Raw genomic sequence first — 18,870 nt, 5'->3', positions numbered from 1 at the left:
GGTTTAGTTTTATGGTGAGGTTGCACTAAGGCATTGTCCTTCTTTCACCACAGAGAAAAGGAAACGACAAAGGATTGAAGATGGAGAGAACAGGCGGAGAGTGAGTATCCTTTCTTAACACATTCACCAGGTATTCATTCATGAATTCATTCATCCGCCACTGCCAGCGGTTTTAGCTTATTTTAACGATCCACGGAGAGCCATGGAAGCCACCATGTGAACACAGATGTAAACAAAGGCTGTCTTTACAACAATATAAAACTCTTTAAAACTTTATTTAACCACAGATATCACTTATGCCACCTTTAAGCATGACTTTTGACCTTTAAGCATGACCTTTGTGGATATGTAGATGTGTGCGTGCGTGCGTGCGTGCGTGCGTGCGTGCGTGCGTGCGTGCGTGCGTGCGTGCGTGCGTGCGAGCCAGCGTGCGTGCGAGAGAGAGTGTTTGTAATGCTACTGTTGTGTTCCAGGAGTGGAAGGAGCGTTATGGGAGCTCCAGGGAGGATGGAGGTAATGGTAATGCTTCCAGGAACAGGAACAGTCACTCTGACATGAAGGAGACCAGCAGCAACTACAACAACACTGTTACACCTACCACTGTTAGACGTGAGTTAAACTACAACAACACTGTTACACCTACCACTGTTAGACGTGAGTTAAACTACAACTACACTGTTACACCTACCACTGTTAGACGTGAGTTAAACTACAACTACACTGTTACACCTACCACTGTTAGACGTGAGTTAAACTACAACTACACTGTTACACCTACCACTGTTAGACGTGAGTTAAACTACAACTACACTGTTACACCTACCACTGTTAGACGTGAGTTAAACTACAACAACACTGTTACACCTACCACTGTTAGACGTGAGTTAAACTACAACAACACTGTTACACCTACCACTGTTAGACGTGAGTTAAACTACAACAACACTGTTACACGTTAAACTACAACAACACTGTTACACCTACCACTGTTAGACGTGAGTTAAACTACAACTACACTGTTACACCTACCACTGTTAGACGTGAGTTAAACTACAACAACACTGTTACACCTACCACTGTTAGACGTGAGTTAAACTACAACAACACTGTTACACCTACCACTGTTAGACGTGAGTTAAACTACAACAACACTGTTACACCTACCACTGTTAGACGTGAGTTAAACTACAACTACACTGTTACACCTACCACTGTTAGACGTGAGTTAAACTACAACAACACTGTTACACGTTAAACTACAACAACACTGTTACACCTACCACTGTTAGACGTGAGTTAAACTACAACTACACTGTTACACCTACCACTGTTAGACGTGAGTTAAACTACAACTACACTGTTACACCTACCACTGTTAGACGTGAGTTAAACTACAACTACACTGTTACACCTACCACTGTTAGACGTGAGTTAAACTACAGCTACACTGTTACACCTACCACTGTTAGACGTGAGTTAAACTACACTGTTACACCTACCACTGTTAGACGTGAGTTAAACTACAACAACACTGTTACACCTACCACTGTTAGACGTGAGTTAAACTACAACAACACTGTTACACCTACCACTGTTAGACGTGAGTTAAACTACAACAACACTGTTACACCTACCACTGTTAGACGTGAGTTAAACTACAACTACACTGTTACACCTACCACTGTTAGACGTGAGTTAAACTACAACTACACTGTTACACCTACCACTGTTAGACGTGAGTTAAACTACAACTACACTGTTACACCTACCACTGTTAGACGTGAGTTAAACTACAACTACACTGTTACACCTACCACTGTTAGACGTGAGTTAAACTACAACTACACTGTTACACCTACCACTGTTAGACGTGAGTTAAACTACAACAACACTGTTACACCTACCACTGTTAGACGTGAGTTAAACTACAACAACACTGTTACACCTACCACTGTTAGACGTGAGTTAAACTACAACAACACTGTTACACGTTAAACTACAACAACACTGTTACACCTACCACTGTTAGACGTGAGTTAAACTACAACTACACTGTTACACCTACCACTGTTAGACGTGAGTTAAACTACAACAACACTGTTACACCTACCACTGTTAGACGTGAGTTAAACTACAACAACACTGTTACACCTACCACTGTTAGACGTGAGTTAAACTACAACAACACTGTTACACCTACCACTGTTAGACGTGAGTTAAACTACAACAACACTGTTACACCTACCACTGTTAGACGTGAGTTAAACTACAACTACACTGTTACACCTACCACTGTTAGACGTGAGTTAAACTACAACAACACTGTTACACGTTAAACTACAACAACACTGTTACACCTACCACTGTTAGACGTGAGTTAAACTACAACTACACTGTTACACCTACCACTGTTAGACGTGAGTTAAACTACAACTACACTGTTACACCTACCACTGTTAGACGTGAGTTAAACTACAACTACACTGTTACACCTACCACTGTTAGACGTGAGTTAAACTACAGCTACACTGTTACACCTACCACTGTTAGACGTGAGTTAAACTACACTGTTACACCTACCACTGTTAGACGTGAGTTAAACTACAACAACACTGTTACACCTACCACTGTTAGACGTGAGTTAAACTACAACAACACTGTTACACCTACCACTGTTAGACGTGAGTTAAACTACAACAACACTGTTACACCTACCACTGTTAGACGTGAGTTAAACTACAACTACACTGTTACACCTACCACTGTTAGACGTGAGTTAAACTACAACTACACTGTTACACCTACCACTGTTAGACGTGAGTTAAACTACAACAACACTGTTACACCTACCACTGTTAGACGTGAGTTAAACTACAACAACACTGTTACACCTACCACTGTTAGACGTGAGTTAAACTACAACTACACTGTTACACCTACCACTGTTAGACGTGAGTTAAACTACAACTACACTGTTACACCTACCACTGTTAGACGTGAGTTAAACTACAACAACACTGTTACACCTACCACTGTTAGACGTGAGTTAAACTACAACTACACTGTTACACCTACCACTGTTAGACGTGAGTTAAACTACAACAACACTGTTACACGTTAAACTACAACAACACTGTTACACCTACCACTGTTAGACGTGAGTTAAACTACAACTACACTGTTACACCTACCACTGTTAGACGTGAGTTAAACTACAACTACACTGTTACACCTACCACTGTTAGACGTGAGTTAAACTACAACTACACTGTTACACCTACCACTGTTAGACGTGAGTTAAACTACAGCTACACTGTTACACCTACCACTGTTAGACGTGAGTTAAACTACACTGTTACACCTACCACTGTTAGACGTGAGTTAAACTACAACAACACTGTTACACCTACCACTGTTAGACGTGAGTTAAACTACAACAACACTGTTACACCTACCACTGTTAGACGTGAGTTAAACTACAACTACACTGTTACACCTACCACTGTTAGACGTGAGTTAAACTACAACTACACTGTTACACCTACCACTGTTAGACGTGAGTTAAACTACAACAACACTGTTACACCTACCACTGTTAGACGTGAGTTAAACTACAACTACACTGTTACACCTACCACTGTTAGACGTGAGTCAAACTACAACTACACTGTTACACCTACCACTGTTAGACGTGAGTTAAACTACAACAACACTGTTACACCTACCACTGTTAGACGTGAGTTAAACTACACTGTTAAAATACAACAACACTGTTACACGTTAAACTACAACAACACTGTTACACCTACCACTGTTAGACGTGAGTTAAACTACACTGTTAAACTACAACAACACTGTTACACCTACCACTGTTAGACGTGAGTTAAACTACAACAACACTGTTACACCTACCACTGTTAGACGTGAGTTAAACTACAACATGATGTACATTATTGACAGACAAATACTTGTGATGAATGATTTCATTGTGTTTAGGTGTTGAACATATGGATACAGAATTACAGTTATACTTTGTAAACAAACATTGCTCAGGACAGATGTGACAAATAACTGAAATAATTATACAAAGAAATGACTGACTCAGTTAGTTTATTTTGGTTTCTTAAAACATAGCAGTTGAACTAACAGTATAATTAAGTCAACAAGATGACTTTTGGCCGAAAAGGTAAGGGCTGAAGCTTATTTAAGTTAAATAGTTAACTCCTGTGTATAAATACAGTTCGTCTGACAGTTTTTTTAATGTATTTTGTCTTATTGTTTAATAGAGGCCAAATATTCTCGAAGTGGAAGTCGAGCAGAAAAAGACTGCATTGAACTGCTTCAGGACGCAGAACCTTTAGACTTCAATGCTGACACTCTGACAGACGACCCTCTGGATGGGGACTCTAATTCTAACAGGTAACACTATGACTCTAAGGGGGCCACCGAGTGAGCTAAAGCGAGCGAGTTGCCGTCCCGAACGTTGCGACATTCCCTTGTGCCTACTCAGCGCCGTTTGAGTTATGTACCGATAGGCACAGAATCGTACATTTTGTTGTGGGGACTGCTCTGCTTCCGGGTTTTTCCGGGTTACGCCCACCGTGGGACTCGCCGTACATATGCACGCAATTTCGGGGTTTCTAGGCGACTATGCACGGAATGACGTGCACTGGATCCGTGCAATGTATACTAGTTCTCTGGCGATCAGGCTGGTATGCTAGCATACTGACGCAGTGTGTGTATCTATGTATGCTAGCATACTGAAGCAGTGTGTGTGTGTGTGTGTGTGTGTGTGTGTGTGTGTGTGTGTGTGTGTGTGTGTGTGTGTGTGTGTGTGTGTGTGTGTGTGTGTGTGTGTGTGTGTGTGTGTAAAGGATAAGGATAATTCCTTTTAACAGGTCGTTCATGAAAGTCCTTGCGGTCTTGTTTCCAATGAGAACCTGTGAGCAATTGGGGTTAAGAGTCTTGCTCAGGGACAAATTTCATATCATCGGCACATATGCTGGGATAGCCTAGAATCGAACCTGGGGCAACCAGGGCCAGCTGGTTCCCTAGGCGGGCTCACTAACCACTCAGCTATGGCTGCCCCATGTGTGTGTGTGTGTGTGTATGCTAGCATACTGACGCAGTGTGTTTCTCTCCTCCAGACACACAGGAGGAAGATATCTGTCCATGTCGTCTTCTAGGAGCAGAATCTTTGATGACGTCTGATGGGCTGAAGGACCCATGAACATGAATACTGTACTGTAGGAACATGTATATTATATACATGTATATACAGTATATACATGTATATTATATACATGTTTATACTGTATAAACATGACTGAAACAGACTGCAGGAGATGTCTAACCTGACGTATATACTTATACACAGTGGTGGAAAAGTACTCAGATGTTTTACTTTTTAAGTAAAAGTAGCAATACCACAATATAAAAATACTCTGTTACAAGTAAAAGGCCTGTGTTCAAAATGTTACTTGAGGAAAAAGTACAAAAGTATTGGCATCAAAATATACTTAAAGTATCAAAAGTAAAAGTACTAAAATGTTTGAAAATAGCAGATCTACAAGCTCACAACGCGTCGCATCGCGACGCGTTGTGAGCTTGTAGATCTGCTATTTTCAAATATCCTAGGTATAAAATTGGACTGAAGTGGTTAATGTATGTTTTATAATGTAACAATGTATATCTGCAAAGTAACTAGCAACTAAAGTTTTCAAATAATTGTAGTGGAGTAAAAGTACAATATTTGGATCCAAGATGTAGTGGAGTAGAAGTAAAAGTATTGAAATTTGGAAATACTCCAGTAAAGTAAAAGCACCTCAAAATTGTACTTAAGTACAGTACTTAGTTACTTTCCACCACTGCATATACAGTATATGGTACATATTACTGCTCCACGGTGAAGAGAAGAGGACAGTGCAGCCATCCTAACCACATGAACCCCAGCGGAGGGGGCCAAGTGTAGACCCCTGTGGGACTCCGGTCAACAAAGTATAAAGGGTTTGAAGGGGTTAAGCCCGGGTTGTGCTGAAGTTGAACCATGGTGTCACACGGCGAGAATAGCAGATCTACAAGCCACGAGCTGTGAGCTTGTAGGTCGCTTATTTTGGGCCGTGTGACACTCTCGTAGCGGCCCCAAAGGGCTTGTCCAATCACTGAGCATCTTGCTATGTCCTCTCCCCAGGACTCCTCCAATCACTGAGCATCTTGCTATGTCCTCTCCCCAGGTCTCCTCCAATCACTGAGCATCTTGCTATGTCCTCTCCCTAGGACTCCTCCAATCACTGAGCATCTTGCTATGTCCTCTCCCTAGGACTCCTCCAATCACTGAGCATCTTGCTATGTCCTCTCCCTAGGACTCCTCCAATCACTGAGCATCTTGCTATGTCCTCTCCCTAGGACTCCTCCAATCACTGAGCATCTTGCTATGTCCTCTCCCTAGGACTCCTCCAATCACTGAGCATCTTGCTATGTCCTCTCCCCAGGTCTCCTCCAATCACTGAGCATCTTGTTAAAACAATGAAGGTCTTTACAAACCGGGAGAGCAGACATTTATATTTGGAACGAGGTCGTTTTTTATTATTTTTTTACAGCGAATGAAAGCATCAACCTTTATGAATCGTTTAGATATTCTCCGGTGATGTTGGTACGACGAACGATGTACGTATGGTTTAAGAGCCATTCACACTTAGCACGATTAGCACAACTATAACCATAACCATAACTATTACTAGTATTACACGGCTTGGTTGAATGTTTCATTCTGATCGGTCAATCGCTGAATTCAGCGGTCTGTTATTTCTGGATAATGACCAATGAGCTCTATAACAGACCTCTGTCTAATCAAAGACTCAGAACACCTGATCATATCAACCTGTATCCAACATGACAGCCATGTAACAAACACACCATGTCATTTACAGCTAAACTTTGCTCTCAACAATGTTTTAGAAAACATTTGAAGTGAGAAATAGACGATGCAATGACCGAAAAGTGATTCTATTTGATCCACTGCACTTCCTTGTTTACCGTGGCGCAACAACGCAAGAATACCAAGACGCTCGCCCCAAAACACAGACGCCCCGGGGCAAATCCGGCGGTATTACAGAATGGGGGCGAGCGTGTTTTGGGGCGAGTCTTCCGGTTACCCGAACTTGTCCGCGCAACCCAATACTTGTTACTTTTGGGTCCATTTATTAATTTATTTATGAAGTAGCCGTGTAATAAGCAGGATAATGTATGAATAGGTGGTCATTATTGAAAATTAAAGCCCTTCATATAATCACCATGTCAGGCTTTAATTTTCAATCATGACCACCTCCCCATACATTATCCCATACATAATGAAGTTAGCGTCCACACTGAATGATAAAGGGGGTGTGGCTCGCGGGCAGTGGTGGATAAAGTACTCAAATGTTTTACTTAAGTAAAAGTATCAATACTGCAGTGTAGAAATACTCTGTTCCAAGTAAAGAGTCCGGTAATCAAAATGTACTTGAGTAAAAGTTCAAAAGTATTGGTATCAACATATTATTCTTAAAGTACCAAAAGTAAAAGTACTCATTGTGCAGAATGTCCCATTTCACAAGTTCAAAACGTATAGAAATCTTTTGAAAATAGCAGATCTACAAGCTCACAATGCGTCACATCGCGACGCATTGTGAGCTTGCAGAGGGTCCTGACGGATTTTAATTGTCTCTCAATGTCTCTATTGTTCATGACGTCACGCTGGAAGTGATTCTAAAACGATGTTGTCCACGGCCACGCCTATCGTTGTTAACGGTTAATTAACGGTTAATTAACGGCTAACTAACGACCATTTATCGGCCGCGTCTCCCCGGTGAGTAAAGGCCTTTAGTTGTACGGTTAAATGGCTGAATAAGGAGTTTCTCTGCTGCATGGCTACTGGTATATGTATGTATGTACAGTATGTATGTATGTACAGTACACGCACTTTTTATAATGACTTGTGACTCTGAAACCAAGCGTCCATGTGGTCGTACAAAAGGCCCTAAATATATGAGAGAAAAAATACCTGGAATGTTTGATTCAGCAGCTGGTTAACCCTGTCAGACCGGGAACGCATCTGTGTGTCATTTTTTGATTTCTTTGGCTATTAAAAAAATAGTAGATCTACAAGCTCATAGCGCCGCACCGTGTGCCGCGCTATGAGCTTGTAGATCTGCTATTTTTTGGGAAAAATCGTGAAAATGCATGTTTTAAAGCCAACATTTTTAACTACGATCTTTGCGTCTGGGGGGTCCCTGGAACAACGTATTTTAAGATGGGGGTCCGCGGCCAAATACGTATCATTTTGGGGGTCCTTGACATGGAGAAGTTGGAGCGCCACTGATATAGAAACATACTGTTAGGATTTAGAAAACCCTTTTAGATATGTATGTGGCCCGCGGACCCCCATCTCTAAATGTTTTGCTCCAGGGACCCCCATCTCTAAATGTTTTGCTCCAGGGACCCCCATCTCTAAATGTTTTGCTTCAGGGACCCCCATCTCTAAATGTTTTGCTTCAGGGACCCCCATCTCTAAATGTTTTGCTTCAGGGACCCCCTCAGTAGCAAAGATTTGAGTTACAAATGTTCGCTTTAAAAATATATATATATTCAAAGATTTGCACAAATGTTCAAGATTTTTCAAAAGTAGCAGATCTACAAGCTCATACTTGTAGATCGGTGCCGCGCTATGAGCTTGTATATCTGCTATTTTTGAATAGCCCAAGAAATGTAAAAATGACTGGGTAATGGGTAAAAGTACAACCTTTCACCTGAAATAGCTAAACAGTTACTGGATGTTTTCTTCTTTTTTATGAATGGAACCGTGGTCTGCAAAATGTTGTTCATTCAATATCTCAAATCCATGACACAAGGCGTCTAGACTGGGGTAGTTGCCCTGTGCTGCAAATAGCAGATCTACAAGCTCACAACGTGTCGCGGCCGCGACACGTTGTGAGCTTGTAGATCTGCTAAGTACGAGCCAGGCTTCAGATGAGCTTGTCGAGAAGGTTCTTCTTGTACTGATGTGTTTCTATAATATGATCTATTTATTTAAGTGTATGTCAGCCCAGTGAAACGTTATAATATAATAAGTTTAAACAAAAAAAAAAGAATGATACCGGGATGGTGGTGATCAGTGTTTTGTGTTAATAATCTTATGATGATTTTTTTTTTGTATGATCAGTTGATTGACTCTCGTGACTCTGAAATCTCTGTAGAAAATATTAATATATAATATAGAGGAGTCACCCCACACATTCATGTGCTTCTCATCCTCACTGTATGTATTGAAATGTCCACTTATAACTTCCTTTATGAACGTCATATTTGTATAAAATTGAATTATAAGTCCTTTTTTTCTATCCCACATTCACTGCTGTCAGACGTAACTGTACAAACTGTTACAAAAAATATATATAAATCCTAATATGATTTTCTCTATTCAAAAGCAAAATGGCTGTTGGCTCTTGGCTTGCTGCCACAGACGTTTTGCTTTTGAACTGTCGTCCTATTTTGTGTTGGTTGTTTGGTCATCACTCCACTGGTCCCATGGTTCATGTGTTGGTTGGTTGGTCAGCACTCCACTGGTCACATGGTTCATGTGTTGGTTGGTCACCACTCCACTGGTCACATGGTTCATGTGTTGGTTGTTTGGTCACCACTCCACTGGTCACATGGTTCATGTGTTGGTTGTTTGGTCACCACTCCATTGGTCACATGGATCATGTGTTGGTTGGTTGGTCAGCACTCCACTGGTCACATGGTTCATGTGTTGGTTGTTTGGTCACCACTCCACTGGTCACATGGTTCATGTGTTGGTTGGTTGGTCAGCACTCCACTGGTCAGCATGGTGGTCACATGGTGGTCACATGGTGGTCACATGGTGGTCACATGGCATATATGAAGTTTTAAATAATGATTTGGTGCCAGTTTATTTTTATTTTATTTTTTATTTTCCATAATATCTTTATTTAATTTGACAAAATGACAGATGTTTGCTTCTCCATCCACCTTGACATGTGTTGTAAATACTTGGTTCTACGAGATGAATAAAATAAGAGAAGTTCCTTTTCAAAGGCTTTTTGCATTGAATGAATTTATTTATAGAGCAAGGGCCGTGAGGATGCTGCACGCTCAGGGGTCTGCCATGAGAATAGTCACATCAGAGACCTCCCGGGGGGGGGGGGGGGGGGGGGCACAGGCCCACTGTTGATCCTGCCATGAAAATAGTCAGATTAAAAAAACCTAACCTGGAGACCATTGCTCTGATATAGGACTGGATTTGAACTTTTTTTTTAAATTCTACCAGGCAGCAAAGCTACGTATATATGCTTCCACTAATTTGATTGACAGTAGGACAAATTTACACCAGTGGACATGAATGAATGAATGTATTTGTTTAGCACTTTTCCAAACATAGTGACAACACAGTGCTTTACATGTTAAAAACAGCAAAAAGAGAAAAATTAAAATCAAGAGAAAATAAATACATTAAATCAGCATTTGTAGTCGGCCGATAAGACAAGTTTAAACAATCAGAGCTGACCTCAGCACATATCCTTAGGAAAAACACTTAACGTACAGATTGTTTTTAAAAGAGGACTCTGCTAGCCTAAAATCCACATGGCGTTCCAGAGCAAAGGTGGCCCGGGCTACAATAAGCCCGGCCCTGTTCTTTCTAAAGCTACCACCGAAGTGGAAAAATAATAAGTGCAGGACAGACGTTTCAGCCTCAGATTCATCTGCTCTGAGGCCGAAATGCATTCCAGTTCTCGATAATAAAAAAAAGAATGTGCATCTGAGCCTCTCTTGCACTTATTATTTCTGGGGTTTTCCACTTGGGTGAAACCTTTTAGTTGTCTCTGTAGTTGAGCTCCCACTGCCTAACAAAAAGACCTCCAGAGGAAGCTCACCTGCTTGTTTCAATAGCCAGTTGTTCTTTGTTGTATCAAACATCATCAATAAATTAAATCAGTTCAAATTAAGTTCAGAGGTGTCATCAAACTAGTATGAATGAAAAGGGAAACTGGTAGCCTATATTACATAACTGTATTAAATAGAAAATAAACTCACTGCTCCGCAGTGTTGTAGTATTTTTAGTCAATAATTAAATGTTCAAACAATATATTATCCTTTATTCAAATTGGCTATAATGGTAGACCACTTCATCACACTCATGTCACCATGACTCAGCCATAACCATATAAGGAGTTCCCAATGCAGCTACGCCCAAAAATATGGAGTGTGTTGTCTAAGCTCAATGTGTCGTCATGGCATCAGGCGCAAACAAATCAGTCAGCTCCATATATGGGCACAAAAGGGGGCATGGCCATATATGGGCATATACTGATACATCAGCGATCTCCATATATGGACATAAAAGGGAAAAGGACAGCGGGTACTTTGACAAAGGTCGGATCGGAGGTGCGGCGTAGGTCTGAGGGCCGCGTAACCACCCCGAACCTCTAGATGTGACAAAGTGTGTTGTGTGATGTCATAGTGTGTTGTGTGATGTCATAGCTACACTGTTTGTTTAGTGTGTGACGTCAGAGCAGGCCTCAGCTCACCTTATAAATCTACATTCAGACCGTTAAAGACAGTCAAACACCGGCTGGCTCGCCAGGCTAGCAGCAATGTAACATTAAAGTCAACAAGTCTCTGTAAACAAACATTTATCTACTCCGCTGTTTGTCTGAGTCTTTGCATTAAGGAAACAGCATTGTATCTAGCAGTGAGAACCTGATGTGAAGATGGAGTCTCTGTCGGAGGAAGTGCGCCTGGTGGTGAAAAAGGTTTGTCTGAGAAAACAGGAAGGAGCTCTGTACCTGATGGCCGAGCGCGTGGCCTGGGGTCGGGAGGGAGAGGAGCGCTGCACCGTCAGCCACTTGTACGCAGATATCCGCTGTCAGAAGATCAGTCCGGACGGTAAAGCCAAGGTCCAGCTCCAACTGGTCTTCCACTCTGGTGAGAACAGGACGTTCCACTTCACTGACGAGAGCAGCGCTCTGAAAGACCGCGATGCCGCTAAGGAGCTCCTGAAGCAACTTCTGCCCAAGTTCAACAAGAGTGCCACAGTGAAGGAACATCCAGTGCCTTTACAACTGGACGTCAAAGACCCGGTGATGACCAGCAGAGTGGTCGGCGCGGAGGAGGTCTGTGCCGACCGGCGAAGCACCGACAACACGGAGCACTCGCTACCCAACAACCGACAGGAAGCGGTCGGTATATCTGCAGCATCTCTGTCAGACTTCAAGTCTCAGAGAGACGAATGCAGTGGCTCGGGCTACATCCCCGACGCCGACATCACTGACTCCATCTTCAGAACGTACCCTGTGGTGCGGCAGAAATACGCTGAACACGTGCCTCACAACCTGCCTGAGAAGCAGTTCTGGACGGCCTTTTCCCAGTCTCACTATTTCCCCAGAAAGAAAGACAAGAACAACCACCACGCCGCTGGCGGTGGAACGCAGGACATCTTCTTAGAATGTGCCAAGCACGACGAGAAGGTTTTCATGTCTATGGCGGTTGAAGGAGTGAAGAATCCTTTGCTGGACCTCCGTTCACTGGAGGATAGAACGTTAGGTGAGGGCTACGGGGTTTCCATTCCTCCCTCTGCCCCTAACAAGATGGTGGAGGAGGAGAGCGTCAGCTCTGCCGCCATCATCAGGCGTTTCAACCGTCACAACATCATGGTGCTGGCGGCTGCAGGCTCCCGCAAACCACACGCTTCAGGACGCAGAGCGAGCGAGTCGAGCAACGCGGACGGTGGAAACTCCACGGACGATTCGCGCCTTTCCCAGCCTTCTTCCACCAAGAAGGCGAAACTACTGGAAGCCATAGAATACGAGAACCTGCGGAAGGAAACCGCACCGAAGACAGTTCCTTTAAACCTCAAGGAATCTAAGGATCTTCAGTCTGGACGCAGCAGCAGCGCCACCGCCAGTCAGGAGGACATCAACGGCTCCATCAGCCGCGTCCAACGGGAGATGAGCCGCTACAAACCCAGGCTTGCTCGGGTGTCGGCTGCCGGCCGCGTGTCTCTGCAGCGGGCCGGCGAGCTGACGGTGCCCGACAACGTGCGGGAAGAGTTGAAAGAACTTTACGTGGCCGTCGGCGAGCTGCTGAGGCGCTTCTGGTCGTGCTTTCCGGGAGGGCTCAACGCGCCCCTCCAGGAGGAGAAGGCGGCCAAAAGCAGCTCCAGCCTCCAGACGTTTCGGGACGCCAGGTTGCGTCCTTTTCAGGAGAAGATCAAACGCGGGCGTCTGAGCGGAAACCTGACCCGGCACCTGGAGGACATGATGCAGGCCGCGGACGACAAGTTCCACAGCTGGCAAAGCCGCCGCGGTCAGAAGAAACGAACGGTGAGCCGCGATGGAGATGAGATCAAAGCAAATGGATGAACCCAACTGCATGCTCAGCCTGATCTCACTCAACTCGGTATACATTGCACGGACCCAGTGCACGGACCTAGTGCACGGACCCAGTGCACGGTCCGTGCACGTCATTCCGCTCATAGACACCTAGAAAAGCCGAAAATCTGTGCATAAGTACGGCGTGCAATGTATACTAAGTCGTGTGAGATCGGGTTGGCATGCTGGGATGTTGAATACAGACATGGACATCCATACATTGTATACAGCAGGGGTCTTCAACAGGGGTCCGGGGCCCCTAGGGGGTCCACCAAATCTTTGTGTGGTGGGGAACATTACAAGCTCACAACGCCTCGCGCTGCGAGGCGTTGTGAGCTTGTAGATCGGCTATTTTCGGAGAGTCTGCGAGAGTCGGGGAAAAGACCAGACAAGTACAGAGCCAATGGTCAAGTTGACTAAATATTGAGGGTTTAAAAGGTTAACTATATCTGAAAATACACATTAACTTGAATCCAGATATCTATTAAATCTATGAAGAAGTTTAATCTGCGACACAATGTTATACAATATGTGTCGCAATATGTGTCGCATACAATAATATGCTTCATCTCTCTCTCAACTAGGGGGTCCCTGCTTCATCTCTCTCTCAACTAGGGGGTCCCTGCTTCATCTCTCTCTCAACTAGGGGGTCCTTGACCTGAAAACGTTGAAGACCCCTGGTATACAGTGTTGCCATTGTCCGCTTATTAAACTCGACTTTGGGCTTGTTTTTCTGTTAAGTTGCTCGTAGAATATCGATAGCTGCACATTGTGGTTCTTTCCGAGCTCGTTTCTAAAGTGTAGTTGCTTATCTAGGCTTGCTTCCTAATATTGTTTAAACCAGAGGTTGGCTTCGCGACGCGTCGTAAGCTTGTAGATCGGCTATTTTCAAATATCCGATGCATATAGGTTTAAAGTGCTCAGTGGCCTATAGTCGCTTCTTTTGGGCTTGTTTTCATAGACCTGGTTGCTTGTTTCTCTCGCAAAACCTGGCAGCACTGATTGTATAGTATGTAGGGATGGGTTGTTTATCACCATAGAAACGCTCATAATAACCATATTATGTCCATATCGTAAAACCATAACCATCCCCTGTGTGATTAATAGTGGTAAATAAAGGGTGCATTTATACATATTGTAGCGCCAAGGACCTCAATGGAAACAAGACCGCAAGGACTTTCTGAACAGACCTGTTAGACAAAGTATTTTAAATGTAAATGTGCTGTTTTACATTTTTTGCCTAATAAAATATTCAATCAATCAATCAATCAATCAAAGGGCTTTGCATGAACATAATGCGGCCATAAGAACAGCCATATGATGATGAACTGCAATGTCTCCTGGCTGCGCAAATCTGAGTTGTTGGTAAGCATGGTAACAGTTTGTTCTGTATGACCGACCACACTAGAGCTCTGGTTTGACCATATAAGGTAAAGATACTGGTGTGTATGACCACAGAGCTCTGGTCTGACCATATAAGGTAAAGATACTGGTGTGTATGACCACAGAGCTCTGGTCTGACCATATAAGGTAAAGATACTGTTGCGTATGACCACAGAGCTCTGGTCTGACCATATAAGGTAAAGATACTGGTGTGTATGACCACAGAGCTCTGGTTTGACCATATAAGGTAAAGTTACTGTCGTGTATGACCACAGAGCTCTGGTTTGACCATATAAGGTAAAGATAGAGACCATGTCCAATGCTCTCTGTCTGAGCTGACCAAACTGCTCTAAACACATTAAACTGCTCTGATTGGCTGGCTGAATTGTTCCTGAGGCTTTAATTGCTTGAAGAGTCACCACTTTATAATTGATGGACGTGTCACCAACAGACTCTAGTTTTGCTTCACAGATTATTAATAATCTTGGAGCTGGTGGCTCTAGTCTAGATCATTATATCTACTAACTATCCTGACAAGTTGCTGTTTTTCCAAAGGAACGTGTAATATTGACCTAAAAAGTAGACTTTTTGCAGTTGGTCTGGTTTTGAGTTAAGATGCCAGGAGGACGTAGAAACACGTTCGTCAGCCCCTTCCACAGACCACGATGTCTGGCGGCGGCAGCAACGGGAGAAACGGCCAAATTGACTCACCCGGGAAAGGCCATCTTGGCGGGCGGCATCGCGGGCGGCCTGGAGATCTGCCTGACCTTCCCCACGGAGTACGTGAAGACCCAGCTGCAGCTGGATGGGAGGGCGGAGTCGCCGCGGTTCCGGGGAACCGTCGACTGTGTCCGGCAGACGGTGCGGTCGCACGGCGTCAGAGGGCTGTACCGAGGCCTGAGCTCTCTGCTCTACGGGTCTGTGCCCAAGTCCGCCGTCCGGTTCGGAGTGTTCGAGTTCCTCAGTAACCGCGTCAGGGACGACGACGGGCGCCTGGACAGTGCCCGGGGCCTGCTGTGCGGCCTGGGAGCCGGCGTGGTGGAGGCCGTGCTGGTGGTGTGCCCCATGGAAACCGTCAAGGTGAAGTTCATCCACGACCAGACGTCGGCCAAGCCCGCGTACCGGGGCTTCTTCCACGGCGTGCGAGAGATCGTCAGAACCCAGGGTCTGCGCGGCACGTACCAGGGCCTGACGGCCACCGTCCTCAAGCAGGGCTCCAACCAGGCCATCCGGTTCTACGTGATGACCTCGCTCAGGAACTGGTACAAAAGCGACGACCCCGACCGGGCCGTCCACCCGCTGGTGACCGGCGCGTTCGGAGCCGTGGCCGGCGCCGCCAGCGTGTTGGGGAACACCCCGCTGGACGTGGTGAAGACCAGGATGCAGGGCCTGGAGGCGCACCGCTACCGGAGCACGCTGGACTGCGCCGCCAAGATCTGGAGGCACGAGGGCCCGGCGGCGTTCTATAAGGGAACGGTCCCTCGCCTAGGCCGGGTGTGTGCCGACGTGGCCGTGGTCTTCATCATCTACGAGGAGGTGGTGAAGCTTCTGAACGCCGTGTGGAAGACATAGGGCTTTAGGTCCCTTTTGGACAGGGGTCTTCAACGTTTTTTCAGGCCAAGGACCCCTTAGCTGAGAGAGATGAAGCAGGGACCCCCACTACATACAGTGGCGGCCTTTGCTATGTTTCACCCGTTTTAATTGAAACGGACCTCCACCCTTAGGACCCCCCCTTGCACCGGGGCCCTCTCTCGCCACCCTGCGGTGCGCTCCCCCACGCTGTTACACCTGTTTCCTGTTAATAATAACCTAGGTATATGTTGGGGCATTGGGAGGTAAAAGGGAGACACTTTATTGTGAATGGGCGACAGGAAAAGGAGAGGTGTTGATGCTACTAAGTTGTGGAGAGAGATGGCTGCGTGCGATATTGAACGGTCAAAACTATTTTTATCAATACGAGTTAATATACGCCACAGACACTTTCAAACGAGAGGGCGATGGTATGTGGGGGCCTCATTTTAGCCCTTGAAACGGGCCTCCAGATCCTCAAGGCCGCCACTGACTACATATTGCAGTTTGTTGTCTTTTTCACAGATTTCATGATAGCGTCATTGATGATCAGTGTTGTGTGAATAAAATGTTTTTTGTTTTAACACATTTTGACATTTATCCACTTAAAGCCTCAACTTGACCGTTGGCTCTGTACTTTGTTTGCTCCTTTTCCCCTCTACAACAAACTACTTATAACCACTTATATATATATATATATATATATATATATATATATATATATATATATATATATATATATATATATAAAGATCTATATAACCTTGATAAACAGATTCAATCATACATGCAGTATTGCATACATATTATTGTAGTGGTTCTCAAAGTGAGGGCCAGTACGCTCGTGCAAGGACACGCTGTGATTGGCCAGGGGCGCTCGGGTGGCGCAGTGTTAAAATCACTGCCCACCACCACGGAGGTGGTGGGTTCGAATCCACCGTGGTGCAGCCGGCTTTGTGGAGCGTCTACACTCTACACCAACACCATTTGCCCGTGTTCGGGGGAGGGAGGAGGAGGAGGAGGAGGAGGAGGAGGAGGAGGAGGAGGAGGGTGATATCGGTCATTGCACGTTATCCTACAGGCTGGGGGGAGTGTTGGGCGGGAGGAGTAGAACAAAGGCTCTACGTCCTCCTGGTGGGGGCTCCTCACTGGTAGGTGAGTCAGTAGGATAGGACAGCAGTGACAACACAGACATGTGTGAGGAGAGGAGTTCATTGGCATAACGACTACATTGGGGAGAAAAAGGGGTAAAAAATAATTGACTAAAGAAAATTGCACTAATGCAGGACGTTGAGTTATTGAAAACGAGTTTTATCTTTATACAAATAAGGGCAGCTATAACACAATTATTTACTCTATTTAATTATTTCTAACAAGATATAAGCTACATTTAGGCTTTACTGCCACCTTGTGGTGATAACGGTAAAGTGCTTAGCAGTTAGCCACAATGCTACTCGTGTTCACTGTTCACACATTAATGTGTTATTATCTGTAATGTAACATAAAGTAATCATACTGTGGTTTATAACGAGGGCCCATAACTACTGTACATGTTGATAGGTTTTATGTTTATGTCTCTAAACCACGTGGTTCTCAAACTTTTTCATGTGAAGGACCCCCAAAATGATGTGTATTTTGACTGAGGACCCCCTATCTCAAAAATATTTAGTGCCAGGGATTTTTCAAAAAATAGCAGATCTGCAAGCTCATAGCGCGGCACTCGGTGCCCCGCTATGAGCTTTGTAGATCTGCAATTTTTTAATAGCCCAAATTATAAAATATTAAAATGGTTAAAATGATTGTGACGCTATATATATTAACTAATTTAGCTGGGGACCCCCAAGGACCCCCTGGGGGTCCCCGGACCCCACTTTGAGAACCAACGCAGTCTAAAAACATCATTACGGAAGTGTGCGTCTTCCGAAGAGACCAGATTCTCCTTGACACTTCCGGTGCGTCACACCGAAATCGGTGACCCCTCGCGCCCGGTGTCCCGCCCCGCCCCCAGTTCAACCGGACATGACGTCGCGGACGGATGACGTGTCAACAGGGTTGCCGGAAGAAGCCGCCGTGCTTTGATGTCCGTCTCTCTGTTTGTTTATGAACGTTTAGAATCCTTTTATGTTATTAATATCATATTAATATTCATATCTGTGTCAACATGGCTTATCAGACTTTACAACAAGAGTATCTACAGATCCCTCTGGTGACCAGAGCCTATACTACAGCCTGTGTCCTGACTACTGCTGCTGTGGTAAACTATAGATCTACTATTACTATAATATATACTATATACTATAATATATATACTATATATACTATATATACTATATATACTACAGCCTGTGTCCTCACTACTGCTGCTGTGGTAACTATAGATCTACTATTACTATAATATATACTATATATACTACAATATATATACTACAGCCTGTGTCCTCACTACTGCTGCTGTGGTAAACTATAGATCTACTATTACTATAATATATACTAT

General features: G+C 44.3%; 4 protein-coding genes across 4 annotated transcripts in view; all 4 read left to right on the top strand.

Moving 5' to 3' along the window:
* The window catches only part of lmbrd2b (LMBR1 domain containing 2b), a 32,766-nt gene extending 27,175 nt beyond the window's left edge, over positions 1–5,591 (top strand). The window contains exons 15-18 of the mRNA XM_080419635.1: positions 54–100; positions 474–609; positions 4,287–4,419; positions 5,148–5,591. Of these exons, the coding sequence (XP_080275761.1) occupies positions 54–100; positions 474–609; positions 4,287–4,419; positions 5,148–5,211 (380 nt within the window). The 3' untranslated portion in view covers positions 5,212–5,591. The remainder of the gene's footprint in view (positions 1–53; positions 101–473; positions 610–4,286; positions 4,420–5,147) is intronic.
* A 6,174-nt stretch (positions 5,592–11,765) lies between these two features.
* Positions 11,766–13,415, top strand: LOC308079082 (general transcription factor IIH subunit 1-like; the record flags this gene model as incomplete). The annotated part of the gene is made up of 1 exon (XM_080420419.1): positions 11,766–13,415. One exon carries the CDS (start codon positions 11,766–11,768, stop codon positions 13,413–13,415), a length of 1,650 nt encoding a protein of 549 aa, XP_080276545.1.
* A 2,007-nt stretch (positions 13,416–15,422) lies between these two features.
* Positions 15,423–16,379, top strand: LOC308078666 (tricarboxylate transport protein B, mitochondrial-like; the record flags this gene model as incomplete). The annotated part of the gene is made up of 1 exon (XM_080419933.1): positions 15,423–16,379. One exon carries the CDS (start codon positions 15,423–15,425, stop codon positions 16,377–16,379), a length of 957 nt encoding a protein of 318 aa, XP_080276059.1.
* A 2,050-nt stretch (positions 16,380–18,429) lies between these two features.
* Positions 18,430–18,870, top strand: part of derl2 (derlin 2) — an 11,333-nt gene continuing 10,892 nt past the window's right edge. Inside the window, exon 1 of the mRNA XM_080420455.1 lies at positions 18,430–18,630. Within this exon, the coding sequence (XP_080276581.1) occupies positions 18,538–18,630 (93 nt within the window). The 5' untranslated portion in view covers positions 18,430–18,537. The remainder of the gene's footprint in view (positions 18,631–18,870) is intronic.

Source organism: Gymnoscopelus braueri, assembly GCF_963280865.1.
Source record: "Gymnoscopelus braueri genome assembly, chromosome: 22".
In the NCBI taxonomy this organism is placed as follows: Eukaryota; Metazoa; Chordata; class Actinopteri; order Myctophiformes; family Myctophidae; genus Gymnoscopelus; species Gymnoscopelus braueri.
This window is presented reverse-complemented; position numbering and strand designations above follow the sequence as displayed.